This window comes from Sturnira hondurensis, unplaced genomic scaffold (assembly GCF_014824575.4).
Source record: "Sturnira hondurensis isolate 20B ecotype Veracruz unplaced genomic scaffold, ASM1482457v3 Scaffold0021955, whole genome shotgun sequence".
NCBI classification, from domain to species: domain Eukaryota; kingdom Metazoa; phylum Chordata; class Mammalia; order Chiroptera; family Phyllostomidae; genus Sturnira; species Sturnira hondurensis.
The window spans coordinates 1-12,486 of record NW_028094586.1 but is presented as its reverse complement, the minus strand read 5'-3'; the positions used below and the strand labels follow the sequence as shown (position 1 = coordinate 12,486).

General features: G+C 53.2%; 1 protein-coding gene and 1 pseudogene across 1 annotated transcript; both read right to left on the bottom strand.

The window, feature by feature from the left end:
- Window positions 1-1,695: 1,695 nt before the first annotated feature.
- Window positions 1,696-8,514, bottom strand: LOC118978541 (HLA class I histocompatibility antigen, alpha chain G-like). Its single transcript, XM_037034020.1, has 6 exons — window positions 7,873-8,514; window positions 7,167-7,436; window positions 6,774-7,040; window positions 5,983-6,258; window positions 5,772-5,900; window positions 1,696-2,093 (listed from the first exon to the last, which is right to left on the bottom strand). The coding sequence occupies exons 1-6, from the start codon at window positions 7,973-7,975 to the stop codon at window positions 1,906-1,908; spliced, it is 1,233 nt and encodes a 410-aa protein (XP_036889915.1). The 5' UTR covers window positions 7,976-8,514; the 3' UTR covers window positions 1,696-1,905.
- Window positions 8,515-9,957: 1,443 nt separating this feature from the next.
- Window positions 9,958-10,745, bottom strand: LOC118978547 (proteasome subunit alpha type-1-like; annotated as a pseudogene).
- Window positions 10,746-12,486: the final 1,741 nt, after the last annotated feature.

Sequence of the window (12,486 nt, the reverse complement as noted above, 5' to 3'; positions counted from 1 at the left end):
CTGAGGGGCAAAATAGCTATCAGTTCCTGTGCTTGCTGCTTTCCCCAGCCCCCAAGCTCCGCCTGTGTGGGGGGGAGGCGGGCCTGGGGCCTCTCAGCCTACACACTGTAACAATTTCCGCTGTGCACCTGGTGTAGCTCATGACTCTGGGCTGATGGGGAAGTGAGTGAGGCCTCCTCCCTTCCTCAGGGCAGTGCACAAACAAGTGCAAAACTGGTTGCACAATCATTAGATGCCATAAAGGACCCAAAACAACGGGCCATTATCAAAATTTCGGGATATTCTAACACGGCCACCATGGAAGGAAAAGGAAGTTCATTTTGCCAACACTGCAGCTCGGTAAGCGGCATTGCACAGACAAATCCAGGCCCAAAAATGTTCCCTGAATTCTATTAACTCAATAAAAAATTATCTTTTACAGTTTCAACAGACAGCTATGGAGGGAGAAAAGAATATAGCAACAAAAGGGGGGAACCTTTGACCCAGAGAGACAGAAGTGGCTTGGACCCAATCAGAACCCATCTTCCCTGTAGGGGCCCCACTCCCTGCACTTGAACCTGCACAGGAGCCACCACCCTGGGGGCCTGGAAAGGTGATTCCATGGAGTGAACACTGTCCCTGGAGACCTTCTCCTGCGGTAGCTCATGAGGAGTACAGCCAGGTGTCCTGTCTGTCCAGAGTGCAGCCCAGGCACCCACTCCCTGGATCCCAGGACATTTCCCACTCCCTGTGGGTCCACGTGAGGTTGGCATTTTATCCAAATGTCACGGTGTCAGGGACACAAATGTACACGAGTGATGACTTGTATGTTTCCTTGTATGAGTCATTGATCTATGGGAAATTCCCTGGCAATTCTTATTGTTACAGAAAACAACTCAGCCGCTTTTGGGTGTACGGAGTGGAAGTTTATTTTACGCGTGGACCCAGAGGAGTCCGTCTCCAAATTCTGGGCCTCGAACAGTGGGAAAGTAGTTATTTTATAGATCAAGGGAGGGCCCATCCTTGGGACCAAAAGCAGGAGACAATTTACAGAGACAGAAGGCAGAGAGTTTCATTAACTCTGGTATGTAGAAGATAAGCTAAGAGAAACAAGGCCAATCACTAGGCTGTAAAAACAATCCCCTAATTGCTGTGCTGTAGAGCGAGTTACTCCCTACACACTGCGCTATATTTTAAAATAGCTATCAATTTCCCCTAACATTATAAGTGAAACTAACTCCCCATTGGGGAGTCCCTCTGAGTTACACAGTGACCGAGGACTCATTTCACTGGGCAGGTCACCAAATCTGTCTGGAACCTTTGGCCCCTTCTGCAGCACTTTCATGTGCCCCTCACCCCAACCCTCTGGACTGGGGGACGCACCAATGGGACACCAAAGTTCAACTGGACAGAGCTTCAGGAGCCTTCCCTCTGCCCTGGACAGAAGCTCTCCCTCGAGTGCAGCTCCACCCGAGAGCCATGCCCTTTGGTAAAGGTGAACCTTCCCCTGTGGGATCGGTCTCTGGACCCCATCTGGATGAAGGGGCACGTGGACCAATTTTGCTGAAAGGAGATGCTCTGCATCACTGATAAGTACGCCCTGACTGGTGTAGCTCACTGGATTGAGCACTGGCTGTGAATGAAAGTGTCGTAGGTTCAATTCCCTGTCAGGACACATGCCTGGGTGCAAGCCAGGTCCCAGTAGGGGGTGTGCGAGAGGCAACCACACATTGATATTGCTCTCCCTCTCTTCCCCTCTGAAATCTTTAAAAAAAGGTCATTCATTAGAAAAAGACCTTTCATCTAAAATGGGTCCTGTAGAGATACTGCTGTTCCAGAAGCAGGAAAAGAGTGGGAAGAAGCACGGAAGGACAATGAGGCCTGAGCTCCATGGACGTACGAACAGACTCGACACACTGTGGAAGCTCAGGTCCAGACCCAGCAGTGGGACCTGCCGGCTCCCGAACTCCACAGGCCTGTTGTCCACGCTGACGGAGACGCGGTCGGACTTGAAACCATGGCCACTGGAGTGGGAGCAGGAGCCCAGGCCAGACAGTCATTGGACTCATATGGTCCCCCTGGATTTTGAAAAATCCTGGATGAAAAAATTTTGCCTCGGGAAGAATACAGCAGAAGAGTTAGGGGGTGGGGGACCTCCCCTCCTAGACTGCAGACTACACTCTCCCGAAGGTCACAGATACCACCCCCTACCCCCAACACCCAGACTTATAGGCAGCCTGAGTTGCCTGTGGGAACACACTGTAAAGGAGCCACATAGTTCTGAAGCACAGAGAAGTTCTGAGAACTCGGACTGGACATCCAGGGTAGGATCAGGAAATACAAAGTACATGTGCTGGGACTGGACCAACAACCCTCAGCAGGGAACTTCCTCTCTGACCAGTGACAGCTGGGAGTCAGTCCCCATGGCTGGAATCATCAGGTGATAAATGTGTCTTTCAGTTTCTCACGGGCCTCACTAAAGAGTCAGTGTTAGGAAATAGGCCCCAGATGGACAAGCACCCGAGTGGGGACACAATGCCCATTAACCAGGCAGAGCACACTTCCACCTGGGCCTGACCCCCAGGGGGACAGGGAACCCAGCCCCACCCCTTGCCCACCTGAGCACTTCCTCCTCCACATCACAGCTCCAGCAGCCACAGCTCCAAGGACACCCAGGGCAGCAGCGATGCCCACGATGGTGATGGTGGTCTGAGGAGGGGGGTCTTGGAGAGGAAGGTGAGAGGTCAACCTCAGGCCTGAGTCCTGACCCTGCACAGGGATGCCCTGAGGAGAGTCTCCAGGTCTCTAAGGGGAGTCACAGACTCAGGTTGTAGCTGATGACTCAGCAAACCCGCAGTCAGGCCTCCAGAGAGGGTCTCAGCCCCAGAACCAGGGAGAGCGTTCAGGTGCCCCAGGTGACTGCAGGGTGTGAGGGAACCGCTGTGAGTGTTTCAGGGAGAGGCTGGCCTGCGGGTAACTCACAGAATAAGGAGACCTGGGGGACTCTTCCCTCTCCTGAGCAGGAGCGGGATCCGACACTGCCCCCTTTTCCTCCTCTCCTTGTAGGAAGCACCCTCAAGCCTACAGATCCCCTTTTCGGGGAGGCGCGCGCCCTGGTACCTGCTCGTAGCAGGGTCTCCCCTTCCCCTTCTCCAGGAGCAGGTGGGGCGGCGCACGCCAGCGTCCTCCAGGTAGACCCTCCCGAGGTCCGCGTCATGGACCTGCAGGGACTTGCGCCAGGTGACCCGGGCCGCTGTGTGGGCCTCGGTCTAGGAGAGCGGGTCCCCCCATTCGAATGGGCCAATTAGGCGGTGCGTCGTAGGCGAACTGAATCGTTTCCTCGGAGGAACCTTCTGTGGAATTCCACGCTACAGCCGCTTCTACCCTGTTGTGGGTTGGGCCACTGACTCCGCCCCCAGGACAGGTCCGGCCCCGTACCAAACCCGAGGTGATTAAAACGAAACCGGTTCAAATCCCGCGGGCTGCTGCGCAGGGCGAGTCTCGCAACCTCCGGGTGAGGCTCGAACCACACATTGTGCACCGTGCTCGAACCCGGTGGCCGGTGGCTCCCCGTCCTCGCTCTGGTTGTAGCGGGCGTGCAGCTCGTTCAGGTTCGCCGGCCTAGTCTGTTCGCTGGGCTTGATTTCCCGCGTCTGCTCGTCCTGCTTCTTAGGATCCTCCTGCTTCTCTCATGGACGCTCCATCCACCGTACCCGCGGCTCCGGCCTGGGCCTCGGGACGTCACTGTCGAGCCGCGAGATCCGAGTATCGTCCACAGAGCAGAGGACGCTGTACCGGTTCTTCAGACGCAGGTCAGTCCGGACGCGCCGGTGTTGAACTTTTTCACAGTGCAAGGGTCTGAGGGCGGGGAGGTGGGGGGGGGGAGGTGGCGAGCGGCTGGTGTCGGATTGGACGCGGTGAGAACCGCAAAGAAGGCGGTGGTTCAGCGGAGGGGGCGGGGCCAGGTGCGGGCCGAGGAAGTTTGCGGTTGGGATTGGGCTGCGGTTGCTGGCAACGCGCCTTTCCTGGGTCCTGAGTCCTCCCCGGGTGCCCTCACCTGCCCCACGGAAGCCGTTCCCTCCCGATCCCGCACTCAGCGGCCCAGGTCTCTGTGAGGCTCAGGTCCCCCGAGAGCAGCAGGAGCCGGTGTCGGGGACCCTGTCCAACCGTAGGGTCGGGGAAGGAATAGGTTGCTTAATTCAGATCCACGATCATGCTGATTGGTTTTTCTAGAGTTCGGACATCCAATCACAATGAGACATGCGGTTGCGTCACGAATATCCGGGCGTAAGCGTAGGTTGTGACAATGGAAAATGAAATCCCAGGGAGAAGGGTAAGCCCGGAACCCAAGGGCACTGCCCCCAGCACTGAGAGTCCCCGCCTCAAACTCAGGCCTCAGACCTTGGCCCCGAGCCTCTAAAAGTAAATAAATACAATCTGAAAAAAGAAAGAAAGAAAATGCTAAGAACTACAGGATTTCACTCACATATGGGACATAAAACTGAACTCAGGGACACAGCAGTGTGGTGGTTCCCAGACGGAAGGGGGTTGGGGGAGGAGGGGTCTCGTATTTGGTGAGCGAAGGTGGTTTGACTTTAGGTGGTGGGCACACAGTGCAATATACAGACCCTGTGTCATAGAAATGGGCACCTGAAACCTACAGGATCCTCTTAACCAGTGCACCCCAATACATTTAATAAAAACAGACCCCAATAATTTAATAAAAACATTGCAATAATTTAATAAGGTTCTCCTGAAGTGGCCAGGACAAAGGAGTAACAAAGATGACCCAGACGAGGAGTGACCAGGATGGGGTGGCCTCACCCTAACTCTGTGAGGACAGGACAGTCCCCACAGGAAAGGACACAGGTCCCTGTGGGGAGGGCGGCCTGGGGACCTGCTCGTCACTGTGCTGATAAGAATGGAGACAAGTTCTGACGCCAGTGTGCAGGACCAGAAGTCAGGGATCCTTAAAGTTCCAAGGGGAGGCTGTTTTAGCACCAGGTCCCATAGAAAGCAGCTGTCACCCTGTAAAGAAAGTTGTCTTGAACAAACTCCGGTCAGTCTCAGAAGTGTCACATTCCCTCACATCCCACTGCAGGCTCAGATTGTCCCCCTCTGAGCATCCCCAAAGCCCATTTGTGCCCTTCAGTCCCAATGCCCCCCACTTCCTGCCCTCAGGGTCTCACCCTTAGGTGCTGTGAGAGACACATCAGAGTCTTAGACAATGTCGCTGCCTGGGGAAGACACAACAGCAATTACAGGGTGGGGGAGCCCCCCTCACAGACTCCAGCCCACTCTCTCCCAAGGGTACCAGATGTCACCTCCCAACACCCAGACTGACCAGCATCTGGAATGTAGCTTCCTGCCTCTGCCTGTGGGAAGAAAACGTTCCGTGAGAAGTCAGGGGGAAGGCTGGGTCCCGTGACCCTAAAGGAGCCCCACACTCCTGGAGCACAGAGAAATTTCCAGAACTGGGACTGAACATCAAGGTAGGATGAGGAAACACAGGGAAAGTACATGTGTGGGGACTGGGCCAACCACCCACCTGGACATCTGTCCATAGCAGAGACCCTGCACTCTGACCTCTCACAGCTGGGAATCAGTCCCCATTGGTAGAACCATCAAATGATAAGGCCTTGACTTTCCCATGAGCCTCACTGAGGAATCAGTGTTAGGAAAAAGACCCCACAAGGATAAGCACCCATGTGGGGACACGATGCCCATTAACCAGGCAGAGATGCCCATTGACCCCCAGGGGGACAGGGAACCCAGCCCCACCCCTTGCCCACCTGAGCACTTCCTCCTCCACATCACAGCTCCAGCAGCCACAGCTCCAAGGAGACTCAGGGCAGCAGCGATGCCCACAATAGTCATGGTGGTCTGAGGAGGGAGGTCTGTATTGATCTGAGAACTGGGGTCTGTGAGGGGAAGGTGAGAGGTCAGCCTCAGGCCTGAGTCCTGACCCTGAGGAGAGGCTCTCTGCCCACACCCCGTCCTCACCCCATCTCAGGGTCAGGGGCTCAGGCAGCCCCTGGTGCTGCACATGGCACGTGTATCTCTGCTCCTCTCCAGGGGGCACGACCACAGCTGCCCACTTCTGGAAGGTTCCGTTCCCTGCAGGCCTGGTCTCCACAAACTCCATGTCCTGGGTCAGGTTCTTCCCTTCACGCTGCCAGGTCAGGGTGATGTCAGCAGGGTAGAAGCCCAGGGCCCAGCACCTCAGGGTGACCTCGTGGTCAGAGATGGGGTGATGAGTCACGTGAGTCTTTGGAGGGTCTGAGGGGAGGGTGAGAAAATTCAGGAACTCTGCATGGCCATGGGTCACTCCAGCATGGCACCACCCAGACAGCAGCCTGGATAGGGCTATATTCCTTGGAAAGTTCCAGAATCAGGGAGAGAACCTAGTGTTGGAGTGTCCAGATCTCTCAGTTGAGAATCAGATTCGGGTGGAGGCAGAATGACTCACAAAAGTTGGAGTCAGGCCTCCAGATAGAGTCTCAGCTCCAGAACCAGGGAGAGCTCCTGGTGCCCCAGGTGCTGCAGGGTGTAAAACTCATTTTCACGGAGGTCACATCAGCCTCTCAGTTGCCTTCAAAGGGCCAAATGTAATTTCAACTCCTTAACAGTTAAGGATTAGTTACATTTATACAGTCCTAAAATAAGGAAACCTGGGGGACTCTTCCCTCTTCCGACCAGGAGGAGGATTCTGATACTGGTCCATTTTCCTCCTTTCCTTGTAGGAAAGTTTCCCCTGCCCACAGATGCCCTCCTGGGGAGACCCTGCCCCGAACCTGCTGGGAGCAGCATCTCCTTCCCCTTCTCCAGGAGCAGATGGAGGCGATCCACACACGTGTCCTCCAGGAAGAACCTCCTAACGTCCGCGTCAGGGACTCTCACAAGGTCGCTCCCGCTGACCCTGGAGGCCGAGGTCCAGGATCGTAGGTCCGGGTTCAGGGCGAGGAAGTCGGTTCCCTCGTAGGCGAAGTGACTGAACCCGCGGAGGAAGCTTCCGTCCGATCTCACGACGCAGCCGGTCATTTCCTGCCAAGTGTGACACCCTGACCCCCGCCCAAGGTCAGCCCCGGCCCACCTTGCAGCAGCCTCAGGGAAATGCTGGGACCCCGAGATTCGGGCCCGTCCTTGGGGTTGGGTTTATCCCCGAGCCCCGGGGGCATGTGGCTCACCGTCCTGGCTCTGGTTGTAGTGCGCGCGCAGCTGGTTCAGGTTCGCTCTGCTCTGCTGTTCCTTGTGCCTGACTTGCCGCGTCTGCTCCTCCCAAAATTGTGCGCCCCCCTGCTGCACCCAGGGCACCCGCGGCTCCATCGTGGCACTCGCGGCCTCGCTGTCGAACCGCGCGATCTCCGTGTCGTCCACGTAGAGGACGCCGATGTAGCGGTTATTCTGGCCTTGGGGTAGGTACATGGCGGCGCCGCAATATCCCAGGGTGTGGGGGCCTGGGGGCGGGGGGGACGCAGGTCCTGGGTTGGATGTGGGGCGGTGGGATCTGGGCGCCTGGGAGACCGAAGGGTGGGCGGTGTTTGAAAGGATTGGGCCGGCCCTGGCTGGTGTAGCTCAGTGGATTGAGCGCGGGCCTGCGACCGAGAGGATCGTGGTTGGATTCCCAGTCAGGGCACATGCCTGGGTTGCAGGCCAGTTCCCAGCAGGGGATGCAGTTCCAGGACAGGCGACCATACATTGATATTTCTCTCCCTGTCTCCTCTCTCCTTCCCTTCCCCTCTAAAGATAAATAAATAAAGGATTGGGCGGGAAATGGGGAAGCCTGGCTGAGGCGGGAGAGGGGGAGGCCTGGGTCAGGGCCGGAGGTGCTGCTGGCGCACAGCCCACCGGTCTGGGCCTCCGTAGGCCGTTCCCTCCCCACCCCGCACTCACCGGCCCAGTTCTGGGCCTGGGACAGGGCCACGGCCAGGGTCAGAGCCAGGGCCAGGGCCAGGGTCCCCGACAGCAGGAGGAGGTGGAGGGGTCGGGGTAACATGACTCAGATCAACCAAACCCTCTGGGTGGAGCCTTGGTCACCGGACCCACCGAGACGCGGATTGGCTTCCTCTGAGGCCGGACATCCAATGGGAGGGAGACTGAGCTGCGTCAGGAGGGTCCTTCCATCCCGCGCTGGGTAAACAAGGAGAAGTCTTTGCTGCGTCCTGGAGTGAGTTGGCGTAGTCCGGTTGCCAAAAGAGAAACGAGATTAGCCGGGGTGCCTAAAGAGAACAGAGACGTTAAGGGCGTTCCTTTATCTATTTTTTTCCCCTCATTCCGCTCTTTACTGACCTCTCATCACACTCAACACGTCTCCGACAGTTGTTTGGCTTCTTAGGAAGCGTCCTGCTCTCTGCACCCCATATCACTTTAACTCGGTGTCACCGCCTTAACCCTGCACCTGTTACCCCCTTGACAGCATGAAGACAGTTGTGTTGTGCTGACTGACCTCCTCCGGGTTCCCAGGAGTGATGTACAGGAAACTCCTATTGTTGCTGCTGCTTTAGTTTGGTTACACAGGGTTCTCATCTGAAATATGAGCAGGAACATGAGCAAGCTGGATATGCAATAACTTCCGTGGTGGACAGAATCGACAGCGCTCATCCACTGGAAGTAAGATCTGCCCAGCGAGCTGAACTCACTGCTCTAACTCGGGCTTGTCACCTGGACAAAGGTCAGTAGCGAGTGTTTACAATGAGAGTCGTGTGCACCTGGTGTAGCTCAAAACTGTGAGATGATGGGCAAGTGGGTGAGGCCTCCTCACTTCCTCAGGGCAGCCCGCAAAGAAATGGAAAATCGGTTGCAGGATTATCAGATGCCACCCAGGACCCCAAACAATGGGCTATTATCAGAATTCCAGGGCATTCTAAAGCTGCCACCATGGAAGGGAAAGGAAGTTCATTTTGCCCACGCTGAATCTAGGCAGGTGGCATTGCACAGACAAATCCAGGCCCCAAAATGTACCCTGAATTCTATTAAATCAATAAAGGATTATCTTTTACAGTTTCAACAGACAGCTATGGAGGGAGAAAAGGGAATATGCAACAGAAAGGGGGAACCTTTTACTCATACAGAAAGATGTGGCCCTGTCCTGGACCCACAACTCTCTGTCCTGGCCTTCGGCCGTTTTTTTTTTTTTCTTTTTTCAGTGACTCTGCAACATTTTGTTTTCAGATCATCTGTAGTCTTACAAAATAGGGAGGACAGCCAAAATAACTTTGCTTATAGCTATCAATATTTGTCACAGAAGGAAAAAAAACTGTTGGAAAAATTAATTTATTTAGGATAATACTAATAACCTACCATATCTTATCAGATATAATGCTTTTGTGAAAAATAAGTATTTCCCACCTAAACAACAGAGTCAGAAGAATGGATCTCTTACATTTGACGTTTTTGCGAGCCTGTGTTTGTCTGTAGCTGGAAGACCGTCGTGGTTTCTTTCTTTTTTTTTTTTTCCAGATGAAACAATTTTATTCCACAGTTGTCTTTAAAACCACAAAGACACTATGTTTTTCATATTAAAAACACTAGTACAAATCACTCTACATTGTAGAAAATGAATATATAGACCCTCTCAAGGAAAAATGCGTCTTGTTATGTGGTTTCAGTGAAGTCGCTTGGGAAAAGCTCGCCACTGGACCAATTCCTAAAACATCATTCTACCACTGCATCTTTTGGTGCAATAAATTATTGCAATAAATTATTGTCATCAGAGCATATTCCTGGGTTCTTTTTTTAAAGATTGTATTTATTTATCTTTAGTGGGAAAGGGAAGGAGAGAAATATCAATGTATGGTTGCCTCTTGTGCAGCCCTGCTGGGAACTGGCCTGCAACCCAGGCATGTGCCCTGACTGGGAATCGAACCGTGGTTGTTTGGTCCACAGGCCCGAGCTCAATCCACTGAGTCACACCAGCCAGGGCTATTCCTGCGTTCTTACACATTCGATAATACAGGTAGAGACTGGGGGGATTATCATTTAACGCTCTGTCCATTCATCAGCCTTTTCTGCAGGTTCATCACAGCTGGTGGAGCAGATCGTGCTTTCCCTGTGCCCTTTCTTCAAGAACTTCCACGAGTGGGGACACATCACCATGACCATAAACTCCGAGTCTTTACCAACAATTGCCATGGACACATCCTTTGGAGTTGGGCCCTGTGCTGCAGGAAGAGTCTCTCTCAAACCTCACAGACCGTGCTTAATCAATGCGTTCCAACTGCGCTCCATAAATTCAGACGCACGTCTCTCCACGTAAGTGCGAGCCGACTGAGAATGGGCTCCCAGGGACGTGGCTCTTTGGTGAAAGGAGTTGGCAGATGGACGGGTTTGGAAACTATGAGGACCCGGATCACCAAAATCAGCAATAAGCAGCCCAGCACCATAGGGTCTTCGGCCATCTCTTTGCCTTGGTATCTGGATGCAGTTACTTCCCAGTGGAGCTATAAGATGACACACAGGAAGAGGTCTGTGCAATGCAAATCTGGAATTCAAACCCTCCTGGTGGGTAAAATCCCGTAACAGTCTAGCATCAGCCGTGAGTCCCGCGATGGAGACGCCAATGTGGTTGTCAACAAGGAGGATTTTTTCCCGATGAGCTGCAAGCTCTGACTGCGTTCCCTTCAATGCAGCCAACACTGCGTGGGTTTTTGGTTTTACGCCAACTGTGGCTGAACCTGGTTTGACAGACCCTAGGGCATATTCAGTTCCCTGAATCCTGCCCCGAGCACTCCACACAGTGACGTCATTGTCGTAGACCTGGTGGTCACCTCCCGCAAAGTGGCAGAGCAAGCAGCACAGTCGAAACTACTGCTTGGCCTGGATCTTCACATTTGCTTCTGTGTTTAATCGGTTATTTTGGTGGCAGTATGTGAAGAAATAATCAGCCTCACACGGATATGTAGGAGGAGCATTTTTAATAAAGATAAGTGTGGGTATTCATCTTTGACCATTCACTAAAGCCACACACGTGGTAGTTCCTGAAAATCCCTTTGCAAAGTAGAACCTGAAACTACAACATTGAGTGTTTCCTACTGTGTTGTGTTACTTCAGTGGCTCTTGTACTAATGCAGGATTATTTGAAAGTGATGCATCGTCTCACTAAGTGGGAGAGATCTCCCAGTGTTGGTGCATTTAATGACACGTCATCAAAAATCACACTTGTTAATGTTACCACAGACCCGACTGGAAACGGTCGTCAGCTCTGGGAAGTCCTCTGGCTGCCCTGGGGAGACACACGTTTGCCAAAACCTGGGTTTCCTCTGGGAGCTTCTATTCCATCCAGTCAGCAAGTGCTGTCAGGTGTCCACTGCCCGTTGACTTTCCTTGAGGGAGAAGCTCACGTTCATTTGAGAGAGTGTTGGCCAGGTCACCACACCTCAGTCATCACAGCTTCTGTGTCTCTCATTCTCTTTTGTGAACTTGCTGTTCCTTAAAGTCGGCTGAGGGCCGACTCAGGCCTCACAGGTCACTTTCCTGGAGTTGACACTTGGGAATGTAGGAGTGTGTTTGTGCACTTTCCCGGTCATCATGGGAGACATTTTAGTTTTTGTTCCCCATTTTCATTAAAGACCATTAAAAATTTTATCCATTTGGCCTTTTGGTCCTGCAACTTCTTAGGAAGCAGCGGGACTAGGTGCTCCCTGATCTTCCCTGTGCCACTGAAGGACACAAAGAAGAAAATGGGCTAGAAAGTCAGCCAAGAAAGACAAAGACCCAGTGAAGAACGTGGGGCAAGGCCAACAAGAAGTAGTTCAAAGACAAATCTGGATGTAGGGGTCTGTACACTTGGGTGATTTGATGTTTCTCCAAAAAAAAAAAAAAAAACCTCTGCAGGAGACGTGATGCGTGAAAGGTGCATCGGTGTGATGAAGCTGTCAGTCACCAGTTGCCCCACAGTCGGGGCCCATTTTGACATATTGTAACTCTCGACTGAGGAAGAACATTGATGTAGTACTTAAAAAATATGTATTTATTTTTAGAGAGGGGAAGAGGAGGAGAAAGAGAGGGAGAGAAACATCAATGTGTGGTTCCCTTTCATGTGTCCCCTGTTGGGTACCTGGCCTGCAACCCAGGCTTGTGCCCTGACTGAGATTCGAACCAGCGACCCTTTGGTTTGCAGGCCCATGCTCCATCCACTGAGCCACAGCAGCCAGGACTGATGTGGTCCTTTTTAATTGTTTGGCCTGGAGAGGTGTAGTTGTGGTGGACAACATCTTCACAACCAAAAAACACAGCTAACGTAGTTTGATCTTTTTTTTTTTAAGATTTTATTTATTTATTTATCTTTAGAGGGGAAGGGGAGAGGGAGAGAAACATCAATGTATGGTTGCCTTTCGGGGGTTCCCTGCTGGGAGTTGGCCTGCGGGACCTGGCCTGCAACCCAGGCATGTGCCCTGACTGGGAATCGAACCACGATCCTCTGGTTCGCAGGCCCATGCTCCATCCACTGAGCTACGCCAGCCAGGGCCAACGTAGCTTTATCTTGATGTGCCTCTGCTGCGCCTTCTT